Raw genomic sequence first — 12990 nt, 5'->3', positions numbered from 1 at the left:
ACAGAACATTGATTTTAGGATGGTAAAATGTTTGGTTTAGTTCTGTGGCTTTTAAATCTCATTTCGGCCCTTGATTTGAAAATTGTGGTTTTAGATTTCATGGATCAACTTTGTGAAAATGACATCTTTTCAAAAATTGAATATAGTCATTGAGTTCGAAGCTTTGAATTTAGCATGGTTACATAGTTCATTTAGGTAAATTGATTCCGAATGAATCCCAATGCATTGATGGGAACTTGGAAAACTTTCCAAGTTTAGCTGGTTTTGTGGTGCTTGTGCGATCGCACAAGAGGGTGCCGCGGACGCACCAGGTGCAGAGGGAGTACTGAGATTGCACAAGATGGGGTGGCGATTTCCATATCCCCTTTTGAGGCAGTGTGTGTGATCGCACACCTAGGAGTGCGATACCTGATGACCTGGACTGGGTATAAATTAAGACTTTTTCATGATTTTTATCCATTCTCTAACTTTCCTCTTGATAGTTAAACCCTAATATAGTGTGAGTGCTTAAAAGTGAAGTTTGTGGGCTCTTGGGAAGCTAGATTAACATCCATTTCTCGATTCTTTTACGAATTTAAGGCAAGAATTTACTCTTTTCTTAATTTGATTTGATTATTGTTCAAAACCCAAAAACCTTATCACTTGATTTAAAACCCAAATTTTACTCCTTTTCACATGACTAATGTTCCTACTCCTATAATCATTTGTTTTTCCTTGATTTCATCTTCAAAACAACTTCAATTCTTGATTTTAAAGAGCATTTCAAAAGTTTTACCCGGTAAAGTTTAAAAATGGATTTTCTTCGATTTGAATCTCGTTTTTAACTAGATTTGACTTGGGTTTTCAACTATAGGTTCCTAAAAGTACGAAAACCGCATTTTTGAAATAAAGTTTTGATTTTACCCTTCTTTTTCAAAAACCTGTTTCGGAATTTCATTTGACCCTGAACTAAAAGTAGGCAATATGGGTATTATTGGCTTTATTTTGACACGTAGATTTTATATTTCTTGGTTTTAGTTGATTTTGAGATCGTTCGTAAGAATTAAGATCGTGGGTTGAGGTGTAGCGGACTGATTTTGGTCAGTCCGGCCTTCAAAGTAGGTTATGGTTTAACTCTTTCAGATTGGGCTAGATAGTTAATTCATATAGAAAATGCATGTTACGGAAATGGGAACTAATAATGAAAATCCAATCCGACAGATGCTTCCTACAACCAAGGAACATAAAATTAAGCGCAAAAATATACATAACACGGAAATTCTCAAGATATAATCTAGGCTAACCCCGATTTTCTCCTTTAGGTGACCCTTTTTTTTTAAGGAAAGTAAGACTGTAAGAGTTTTCTCATGATCCATCAAAGTCATGCAAGCTAGTTGGTGCAATGAGAGCAGCTAGTCCCATCTGTCCTTGCCATCTTTCTCTTTTTCTTTCTGTTTCTTTTCCTCTTTCTCTTTCTTGAAACATTGTCCATATTCCTTGACGGGCTGCCACAAACACAAATCAGCTCAACATTCTGAGATGTATGTTCCTTTTGAACTGCCATTGCTGCTTGATCCACCTCTAGAGCTTTTTTCTCATACCCTTTATATAGTCCCCTATCTGTGGCAATGTTATGCTCAGCAGACGCCCGTGAACTGGAAGGGAGAGATGGTTCAAGTACCATAGAAAAGCCACTTTCAGTGTTTTTTTGCAGAACTGGGAAAAGTTCGCGACTTTGCGCTGCTCGTAGTTTCCTTCTCCATCTCCTACATTTATTCTCGTACTCCAGGCGAATTCCCCAACAAGCTTCCTCCTTGTACACTCCAGATACCTCAAAAAGGTAATAATCATTTGGGTTCTTCCCTTCTTTATTGCCAAAAGCATGCCACAATGATTCAAATGGTATGTAGATGCAACACATGATAGGAGACTCGAACCAGTATTCATGGATGTCATAGTTCAAGGAATGTTTTCTTTCAGGGTCAGATTTGCAGGCCAATGTAACTACTAAACTCACATTCCCTTCACTAGGACCGTAACACATTGAAAAACCCATGAATTTATCAGTATACCAAGACGGGTTCAGATCAATTGAGATCGCCTTTTGATTTATGAACTGATAATCGAACAATTTCGGAATTCTCAATTTGGGAAAAGAAATGAGAAAAGAAGCCCTTTGGTGGAAGTCACACTGCAATAGGAATTATTATTAATAAAAATCAATTTAAAGAAAATATTCAACATTCATATATTTGTGGGATAGCTAAAAACCTGGATGCAAGTTCTCAGAAAATGTCTCAGAAACTTCTGCACATTAACTTGTTCACTTGAGACATTTTGGCATTCGGATTTTTCATGCCCACACCATGATATTATGAGCTTACGCATCTTGCGACACTCAGTTACGAGATGTCTGATGCTCTTCAAAGCTAAATGATAATCTGCATCTAGAATCAGTAAGTGTGGGGGTAGCTCTTCTGGTAGTTCATTAAGATCCTGACAGAATTGTACGTTCAGATGCTGAAGGTGTAAGAGTTCTTTGATGCTTTTGGGTAAACAAGAAATATTACTTCTACTAACATCCAAACGTTTTAAGGATTGCAACGATCCTAAATCCTCAGGAAGTCCACCCAAAATATTGAGATTACCAAGATGAACATGATTCAAGAAGGATAAAGCTGATAGTTGATGGAAAACAAAAGTTGAGGAATGCTGCACATGTTGTAAAACATGTGAGAATCGTAAATCCCTCAGTTTGCCAAGCTTCGTGATGGAGGGAGGTAGTTGGTAGATTGCAGTTTCTCTCGCATCAAGTTCCTTTAACTCATGCAGATCACCAATGTTTTCTGGAAGATTCTCTAGCTTTTTGCACCTGCGGAGGAAAAGACGTTGAAGATTCATCAAATTACAGAGGCTGTTTGGTAGACTCACAAGATATTCACAACCCTCCAGAATGATCTTAGTGAGACCGCTCAGATTCCCAATAGACAAAGGCAGTTCTCTTATCCGGGTAGACTCCATAGTCAGTTTTTTCAAGCAATGCATATCTCCGTTAATTTCCGGAAATGTACCTAATTTTGGACAATTAGATATCTTGAGCAGTTGTAGGGATTCCATCTGAATAGAGCTTGGAATCTTCTTTAAGTTCAAACATTTTATTAATTCTAACCGACGAAGCTTCTTTTGAATTCCAAGAGATATGGGGAGCTCTACCAATCCAGAACATAGGCATATATGAAGATATTCCAATTGTTGTGATTCAAAGAGGCTGTTTGGCAACGTTGCAAGTGTTTTGCAACCTTTAATATAGAGATATTCAAGATTTTCTGTAGCGTCTGGAATACTTCTAAGAACTCCACAATCTCTTAACATTAAATCTCTAAGGCCGCTGAGAGACGTGGGCAAGCTTCTTATCTTGGGGGATCCTACATAGAGTTTTGATAAGCGCCGCATATCTCCACAGATTTCCGGAAATCTTTTTAAATTTGTGCATTTTAAAAGGTCGAGAGTCTCAAGAGATTCCATGGTAACAAATTTTGGAAGCTTCTCAAGTTTGACACAACCATACAAATTCAAATAAGTAAGCATTCTGCAATGTCCAAGAGAGGGATGGACCTCTTGCAAATTCTCACATCCCTCCAAAACTAACATCCCCAAGTTTGGTATATCACCAAAATTAGGGGTTTTTGTTAACCCAAGGCTGTCCCCGAGGTCCAGATGCTTCAAGTTGCTCAAATTCTGTTTTCATTAAAAATAAATATATATAAACATAATGTTTCTATGAAGTACCATCTAGCTTATATATTACTCCTAGTAGAGATATGTGATTCTATTTTATGGAGGAAAAGTAAAGAGAAGTGATAGTTTATATGAGTTCACTTCACTGAGAACCATGCTCTCAACTTGTTTCTACAGCTTAAATAGAGAGCAAAGAAGACAAGATATTTACGTGAAAACTTCTTTGCTCAAGAGAGAAAAACGCAATCTACCCTTGTCGGATTTTCCAGAACTCCACTAATAAACCTGAGCAATGTTTAGACTACAACCTATTGCAACCTAGGAATTTAACCGTTAATCCCTCCCCCATACAATAACTCTATTGTAATTTCTCTCTACAATAACTCTATTACAAGGAAATACTCATAGTCAACAGCATACCGAACAAAACTGACCTGAAATACCTACGAAAGATTCTCAAAAGAGGAGTAGGTTTACAATGCTAAAAGCAAAAGACAAAGGCTCAACAACTTAGAACTCATCATGACCAGTCAAGTAAGAACATGTTCTTCAGTTGTTGCAGCTTTGTCTTGTTGGAATACTTCGGTGGCTTTGCAGAAGGAGTTTAAATGATTTCTATATCTACATAAATAGGTTTTACTTCTTATAAATATATATGGACAAGAGAGGGGGACCATATTCTGCAATTTTGCCACTGTGGCAGCAGCATTATGACTGTTAGAGTTGACTCTGAGAAATGGACCAGTTTCTTAAGGTAGCATATTTGGTTTCTCAACAAGTTTGTCAAATCTTCAAAACAACGCGTAATACTTCAATGTCCATGCTTCATCTAATTCATGAGCATTGAACCTATCAAACAAAAAAAAAACTGAAACTTTGTTGTATTGGAATGAGAGAGAGAAAGAGAGAACAGCTATTACCTTTGATATTGGCCAAAGTTCGACAAGACAACTTCTATAAAACCGAAGTACAACGAGCTGTGATGGTTCAAAGCTTTCTGGCAATGAAATTGAAGGATACCCACCCCACTCAATAAACTGCAAGCTGGAAGGAAGATAAGTGATAGCGCAGGCCGAGCTAAAAGTTCCTAAACCAATTATGAGTACTTGTAAGCTTTGCATCCCCATGAAGATTTTGCTACAATTGACAAGTTCATCTTCAAAATCATAATCTTTTGGAATACATAGGCTTTTCACCTTTTCTGTCATCTGTAAAGAATGAAATGTACATATAATTGCCAATAAATAAATATGAAACCAAAAAAAAAAAAAAAATTAACAGAACTAAGAGCTTATGAAATTATTAATTACTTTAAATAATGCTTACCAACTTCCCTCTTAAAAGGCCACGGACCTCCTCAGGAAGCCATATTCTGCTGTAAGCGTACTCTTCCAGTATGACATTTTGAGCCATTTCTCTTATTATATTATGCATCACAATTCTATTATTTATGCCGGTCACTAACAGAGATTTTTCAATAAGATGATCCATTATCAGTTGAAAACCACGACTCACGTCTCTCAGTACTAGTTCAACATAAAGACCAAAATTGTAACCACCGAAGCATGCAATATCCATAAATGCAATATCTAGAAATATTTCCTTCTCATCTTTGTCCAGCCCTTCAAAACTAAGCCTAAGCTTTCCTAGAATATCATTGTGAGGGATTCTCTTCAGCCGATCAATTATGTGTCTCCAGTGCTTTTTGTCTCGTCCATAAAATGAAGAACCTAAAACTTTAAGAGCTAAGGGGAGTCCACCAGCATACTCCACCACTTGCCTTGAAAGATCCATAAAATCTTTTTTTGGTGATTTTTCTCTAAAAGCATGCCTACTGAACAATTCAAGTGCTTCATCGTCGGATAATAGTTGGACTTCATACACGTTATCCCCAGCGTGACTGATTAACAGGTGCTTATCTCTTGCTGTTAAAATAATTCTGCTACCCCTACCAAACCACTCTGGCCCTCCAACTAAAAATTCCAACTGTTTTCGTTGGTTTACGTCATCAAGAATGATCAAAACTTTCTTCTGGCGAAGCCTATTGCTTATAAATGTGGCACCTACATGTTCACTAGTTATAGTCTTCTTTATACCCAAGAGCTCACGAATGAGAGCTTGTTGTAACCATGTTATTCCCTTTTTCTGGTACATCGCCCCAACATCAAGAAAACAACCAGCATCAAATTTATGGAAATATTCCCCATATATTGCACTTGCAATTTCTGTTTTACCGATACCACTCATCCCCCATACTCCAACTGAAACAACATGAACATTTGATTCAATATCTAATAGTGAGATTACTTTCTCAATTTGAGATTGTATACCCACTAAACCGTCTGAAAAGGGTGAAATAACATGAAGGGACTTGGATGATATCTCGTCAACCACCTTCTTGATGCATTCTCCCTCATCCCTACACATTACAACAACCAAAACAAATCCATAAACTCTAAAAATCAAACCCATTTTCCCAAGATGCTTCAAATGGACGAAGTAAAACGCAGGGCTATAATGATACCACACATAAGTTTAAATTAGCAGTAGTTATTATCAACTCACCATTTTACTTTTGGAAAGCTAACATTATACTAGAAATTAGAAGCCTTACCTGTGTATTAGAGTACTGATAAGATTGAAATTAATTTCACCAATTATTCATAATTCCTGCCTATATGTTTTGCATTTCACAAGAATATGTGGCAAAATATTTTCAATCAATGATTTATAAGTACTAGAAATTTTAATATATTAATGGACATGATAATGTGTTGCTATGACTGTAGGATTACTAAATTTTTGGAAGCAAATTTATGAAATTAATTATCTAGATCATGGTTAGCACCTTGCTTTAGTCAATTAAATCTTAGAGATTAATTTTAAACATGATATGTGTTCCCAATCCAAGTAGGACTTTGGGGAAAAAATGGAGAGGAGCCCGATCGGGTATTTAGTTTAATTAATTCAAATTCGAAAATGCAAAATAAGAAAAAAAGTTTCCCCCATTTTCTCTTCTAAGACAAGAAAAGTAATAAATAAATATAAAAAGGAAAGAAATGTTACTTGTAATTTTGTAAATGGTGCCCTTTTAGTTTCCCAGCCACCGCAAATGCATTCCTCCATCTCTCAACCTTCTCCATATCATCTACGTACTTTTCCTCGTGTTTGGAAAATGACTTAGCAAAAGGGGTTTTTTGATGGCGTACATCTGATGGACTAACATCATAGAAGACTGGAATAACAATCTTCTCCAATTCATTTTTGCACTTTATGATGTGTGCAAGCTCCTCCAAGCACCATATTGAGGATGCATAGCTTCTTGAAAATATCACGACCACGAATCTGGCCTCTTCTATGGCATTCAAAAGTTCACCAGAAATTGGTTTTCCTGTTTCCAGCCGCTCATCGTCTTTGAAAGTGTGGATTCCTCTCTGGTCTAGAGCATTATAGAGATGACTCACAAAGGTTCTACGTGTATTTTTACCTCTGAAACTCAAAAACACATCGTACTTAGAAATTTTGGAAGAAGAAGCATGAGACATTGTATAAGAATATGCTAAAGCCTAACAAGGAAAATCAGCTTTGGGTGTATGGCAAGGAAACTCATATTATATAGTTGTTCTGCTGCAAAATCATCATATCGTCATCATATTATAATGTATGTAGAAAGCCATTAAGTTAAAATAGAATTACTAAAATACCCTTCAAAAGTTGAATGACAATTTTGCCCTTTACTTGAACATTATCTTCAACTTACATGTTAATCAACTAAAAAGTAAAGTAAAATTATGTTTCTGTTGCACCAAAAGACTTGGAAACGCCAATAAATCACTCTTCGATTTTTCGTCTCATTTTTAAATTATAGTCCAGGTAAACACATCCTACTGGGTAATGACTCTTTGATTTGTCTTGAAAAAAATCAGTTCATCATCTTACAAGCTTGAAAAGGCATGGAAGCTAGCTTTGTTTTAGTTAATCCCCTGTATCAAGAAGACCAAAGGCTCTTGGACAGTTGTGAAGAACCAATGAAGTGGCGGGGCAGCCATATCTCGACACTGACAATGGTGAGAAACTCATGCATGTTCAGCCTGGAAACACCATAGTCCTTGACATTCACATATCTGTATTATATATCCTCACAAAGGTTGTGTTATCCTCAGGTAAAATCTCTTTGTGTGAATTGTAAATATACTTTTCCCTTGTTAGATGTCATAGGATTTTCCTTCTTATTAGGAAGAGAGTAAAAAAAAAATTGAAAATAAATTTAAGTTCTTTGTGAAATTGGAAAGATACAAACTTCCAACACTATGGGTTTTGTAGAATTATTTTATTTTATTTTTTGTTGTTGTAGTAGAATCCTGCCTCTATTTTGGACTAATCTGTGGTTCAGTTTGAAGGACTATTCGTATTTGAGTTATACAGAATTATTGAATATTTACTAGTGCAATGCGTGTACCCAAATACTAGTAAAGAGAAATATTTGAAGCCTCAACGGCAAACTAATTCTCAGCTATGAGACTACAGAATTAAAGTCCACGGGAAAATTTGCAATCATCTTCCTATCTTTCATAACGATACTTTTTTCATTATTTGTGAGAAATTAAAAAGTGAAACATGGGAGTAGACCTAAATTGGCCAAAACAAATTGCAGTTAAAATAATGGATTTGAGACTGAGTCAGTGAGACTGATACAAGCCGTTAGACTTTAAGCTTGTTGAGGCGAACGTACTCTTAATTTAATGTTGTTAATAATATCCAGGTGTGTTCTTATCATTACTTATTGGTATTATATACATTTTTTTTTCACAAACATGGATCCAACTACTTATGAAGTTTCCATGCAACATCATTTGGGTCAACAAACACAAAGAAAAAGAAAGTTTACTTACTAATTTATTCAGATCATGTTCTGATGTATTTCCGACCTCTGCAAATTCATCCCTTCATCTTTTGAATCTTATCCATATCATCTTTGAATTCTTCATCCTGTTGAGAAAATGAGTGAACTGATGCGTCCAAGTCCAACTTCCTAATTGCGGGGGAAAAATGATGAGATAGAGATAGATAGATATATGGAGAGAGAGTGTGTAGTCTCTTTAAGCTTGTAATACAATGAAATTGGGGCAAAATTTAAGTTTTCTCCATTTTGACTTGTGAGAAATATAAAAGAAAAAAGTTATTGAATTGTTGTAACTATATTATTGAGGCTCTATTTAGATACTATATTCTAATCCTTTTTCTAATGGAACATTACATAACAATTCGATTTTATATGTTATTCTTATTCCTAATCATATTCTAACACTCTCTTCAAGCTGAAGCATAGAATACATATGTACCAAGCTTGTTATGGATGTAATTAATATGAGGATCGGTGAAGGACTTGATAAAGATATATGTAAGAAAATTGATAATGACTACTCTGGATGTCTGGGAGACCTCAATTGAGAAGGAATAAACTGAAAAGTGATTCGAAAAGTAGTAAACATCGCCGGAAAGTCGATCAGTCGCTAAAAAATTATCGAAAACTGATATCAACTACATGGGTCAACTCAAAATCGATGAGTAGATCTTGAACAAGAAAGTCGCCGAAGAACTGGATGAAACTTGCTGACACGCCTAATTATTAGATTTGATGGCCGAAAAGTGGTTAAATCTGAGGAAAAATTATTTGGGTAGGGTCGGAATGACAACACTACCCTACGTAAAAATAGAAATTATATGGGTAGGATGGGAATGACGGCACAACCCTACTAAAAAAGAGGATTATATGGGTAGGGTGGGAATGATGGCGACCCTACTGAAAAAGAGAAATTATATGGGTAGGGTTGGAATGATGGCACAACCCTACTGAAAAAAAAAAATTATATGGGTATAATCGAAATGATGGCACAGCCCTACGCAAATCAAAAATGAGGAGTCACCATAAAAACGCATAGAACATCACATTTCACTGTGCTATGTAATTCAGCTATGAGAAAATAGTCCGAAAGGATGCACGGTACTATGCAAATTAAATACGAGAAGTAGTCCGGAGAGATATACGGTGCTACGCAAATATGATATGAGAAAGTAGTCATCGGATAGATGCGCGATCGACGCAATCAGATATGAAAAAATAGTCACCAAAAAGATACACGGTGACCCAAGTTTTGCTAACATAATCATTGGCCAAACGGGTGGCATATATGGATTATAGTCGCTCGCCAGTAGCGGAAACTCTTTGATTTTTTATCAAGATAGTGAAAACTCTGATACCATGTAAGAAATATAAGAGAAGAATAATATTGAATTGTTGTAACTACATTATTACATTGAAGACCTGTTTATAGACATTATATTTTAATCTTTTTCCTAATAGGACACTACATAATAATTCTTTTTCAAGTAGAATTTTATATACTATTCCTACTCATATTCTAACATGACTCAATCATACCTCGTCTGTAAAGTGATATAAATTCATCGGCATACCAGATAAAACAATAACCCAGAAATTGAAGAAAAATCAAACAAACTTTTCGTAACAGTTCAGAAGAAACACTCAAAAAGCACAAAGAAAAATAAAAAGACTGACCACGAAGAGTTCCATAGTCCACCAGATTCTCTCAATAGACTCTCCATTCTCGCATAAATAAATGGGAAAATGCTCTGTTTCCATCCTGAACTATACACAAAATTGTTGAGACACACCCGAACTTTAGAAGGGTCTTATTATCTCTGAACTAATTAAAACCGTGTTTTTGGCATGGCACATCAGTAAATCAACACACTGAAGGTCCATATAGGCACACGTATGTGCCACATAGGCACTAAGGTTGCCAAAAATATAGGCACACGTATGTGCCACATAGGCACTAAGATTGCCAAAAATTTGATTTTAATTAGTTTAGTGCTAATAGAACCCTCTTAAAGTTTAGGTGTGTCTCAGCAATTTCATATATAATTTAGGACGGAAACAATGCATTTTCTCTAAATAAATCAACATAACTGAATGACAAACATAAAGTAAGAAGAAATTCCTCCATTGAACACCATCTTACTTCATATTCACCAGTCAATTGAATCTTTTGGGGAATAAAAGAAGACAAAAGGAGGGAGGGCTGTCGACAGAACATTTTCCTATCCCTTGCAAATAATTGGAAAAAGTAATTTTTTATTTTGCAAACAGTTAAGAAGATTAAGGTACAAATCATTAAAAAAAACATAGAACAGCATATGTATCATAAAAACGTGCAGACATCAGGGATGCACTACTAATTTTGAATCCGACATAATTACAGTAACTCTCTTTACTTCAAACAAAGACTTCCGCATCACTCGTTGCTTCTATCTCATACTCCAGGCGAATTCCCCACAGTAATTCATTCCCGTAAAATGAAGATACCTCCAACAGGTAATAATCTCTAGTGTTCTTCCCTTCTTTATTGCCAGAAGCATGCACAGTGTTTCAAATGATATGTAGGTGCATGCTAGCAAAGTGTTTTTTCATGATCCATCAAAGTCATGCAAGCTGCTCTCATCTGTCCCTGCTATCTTTCTCCTTTTCTTTCTATTTCTTCTCCTCTTTCTCTTTCTTGAAGTATCGTCCATTTTCCTTGATGGGCTACCACAAACTCTAATCAGCTGAACATTTTGAGATTTATGTTCCTTTTGAACTGTCATTGTTGCCTGATCCACCTCTAGAGATTTTTTCTCATACCCTAAGTATAGTCCGCTATCTGTAGCAATGTCATGCTCAGTAGACGCCAGTGAACTAGAAGGAAGAGATGGCTCTGGTTGCTCAAGTACAATGTAACAGACACTTTTAGCTGTTACTGAAGTATCTTTTCGCGGAACTGGAAAGATTTTGGGACTTTGTGTTGTTCGTTGGTTCCTTCTCCATCTCCAATCTTTATTCTCATACTCCAGGCGAATTCCCCAATATGCATTCTCTCTGCACTCTGTAGATACCTCAAAAAGGTAATAATCATTTGGGCTCTTCCCTTTTTTTATTATCAGAAGTGTGGCACTATGTTTTAAATGGTATGTAGAAGAAACACATGATAGGAGACTTGAACCAACACTTGGTGACATACTTCAAGGAATGTTTTCTTTCAGGGTCAGATTTGCAGACCAATGTAGCCACTAATCCCACATAAATCGCATTACAACCGCAAAATATCGAAAACCCCATGAATTTATCGGTATACCAAGATGGGTTCAGCTCAAATGAGATGTCTTTTTGATTTATAAACTGATCATCGAACAACTCGGGACTTCTAACTTCAGGGAAAGAAATGAGAAAATAATTCTTGTGGTGGAATTCACACTGCAACAAAAATTATTATTAATAAAAATCAATTTGACACGAATATTTAACATTCATATATATGAGGCAGAGATAAAAACCTGGATGAATGTTCTGAGGAAATGTTGTAGCAACTTCAGCACATTAACTTGGTCACTTGAGACACTTCGACATTTGGATTTTTCATGTCCACACCATGATATTGTGAGCAAACGCAGCTTAAGATAATTACTAGATTTCTGATGCTCTTAAAGGCTAAATGATAATCTGCAAATAGTTGCCTTAAATTTGATGGTAGCTCTCCTGGAAGTTCAGTAACATTTTGACAGAAATATTGCTTCCACTAACATCCAAATGTTCCAGAGATTGCAAAGATCCTAAAGTCTCAGGAAGTCCACCCAAAATATTGAGATTGTTGAGATGAAGTTCATTCAAGTAGGATAAAGCTGACAATTGATGGAAACCAAAAATTGAGGAATGCCACACATGTTGTACAACACGCGAGAAACTTAACTCCCCCAGTTTGACAAGCTTGGTGATGGAGGGAGGTAGTTGGGAGATTGCAGTTTCTCTTGCATCAAGTGTCTCTAACTCTTTTAGATCACCAATGTTTTCTGGAAGCTTCTCTAGCTTTTTGCATCCACAAAGATAAAGATGTTGAAGATTCTTCAAATTACATAGGCTGTTTGGTAGACTTACAAGATCCTCACAACCTTCCAGATTGAGAGATTCGAGGCCGAACAGATTCTCAATGGCCGAAGGCAGTTCTCTTATCCCAATAGAATCCAGAGTCATTTCTTTCAAGCAATGCATATCTCCGTTGATTTCTGGGAATGTATCTAATTTGGGGCAATTAGTTATCATGAGTTGTTCAAGCGATTCCATCTGAATAGATCTTGGAAGCTTCTTTAAGTTGTCAAATTTGAATAAGCTTAACGTTTGAAGCTTCTTTTGAACTCCCAACAGATACAAAGAGCTCT

General features: G+C 36.1%; 1 protein-coding gene across 1 annotated transcript; it reads right to left on the bottom strand.

Moving 5' to 3' along the window:
• Window positions 1-1175: 1175 nt before the first annotated feature.
• Window positions 1176-7657, bottom strand: LOC107851891 (disease resistance protein Roq1-like). The gene is made up of 5 exons (XM_016696984.2): window positions 6784-7657; window positions 5044-6136; window positions 4638-4925; window positions 2251-3717; window positions 1176-2170 (listed from the first exon to the last, which is right to left on the bottom strand). The coding sequence occupies exons 1-5, from the start codon at window positions 7260-7262 to the stop codon at window positions 1370-1372; spliced, it is 4128 nt and encodes a 1375-aa protein (XP_016552470.2). The 5' UTR covers window positions 7263-7657; the 3' UTR covers window positions 1176-1369.
• Window positions 7658-12990: the final 5333 nt, after the last annotated feature.

The sequence above is a fragment of the Capsicum annuum genome, chromosome 12 (genome assembly GCF_002878395.1).
Source record: "Capsicum annuum cultivar UCD-10X-F1 chromosome 12, UCD10Xv1.1, whole genome shotgun sequence".
NCBI lineage: Eukaryota > Viridiplantae > Streptophyta > Magnoliopsida > Solanales > Solanaceae > Capsicum > Capsicum annuum.
This window is presented reverse-complemented; position numbering and strand designations above follow the sequence as displayed.

Excerpts from the sequence above, each read along its gene's own strand:
- LOC107851891 (XM_016696984.2), bottom strand. The coding sequence starts at position 7,262 with ATGTCTCATGCTTCTTCTTCCAAAATTTCTAAGTACGATGTGTTTTTG. Across the intron at positions 4,926-5,043 it reads GCCTTTTAAGAGGGAAGTTG|ATGACAGAAAAGGTGAAAAG; the intron begins GTAAGCATTATT and ends CATTCTTTACAG. Across the intron at positions 3,718-4,637 it reads AACTTTGGCCAATATCAAAG|AATTTGAGCAACTTGAAGCA; the intron begins GTAATAGCTGTT and ends TAATGAAAACAG.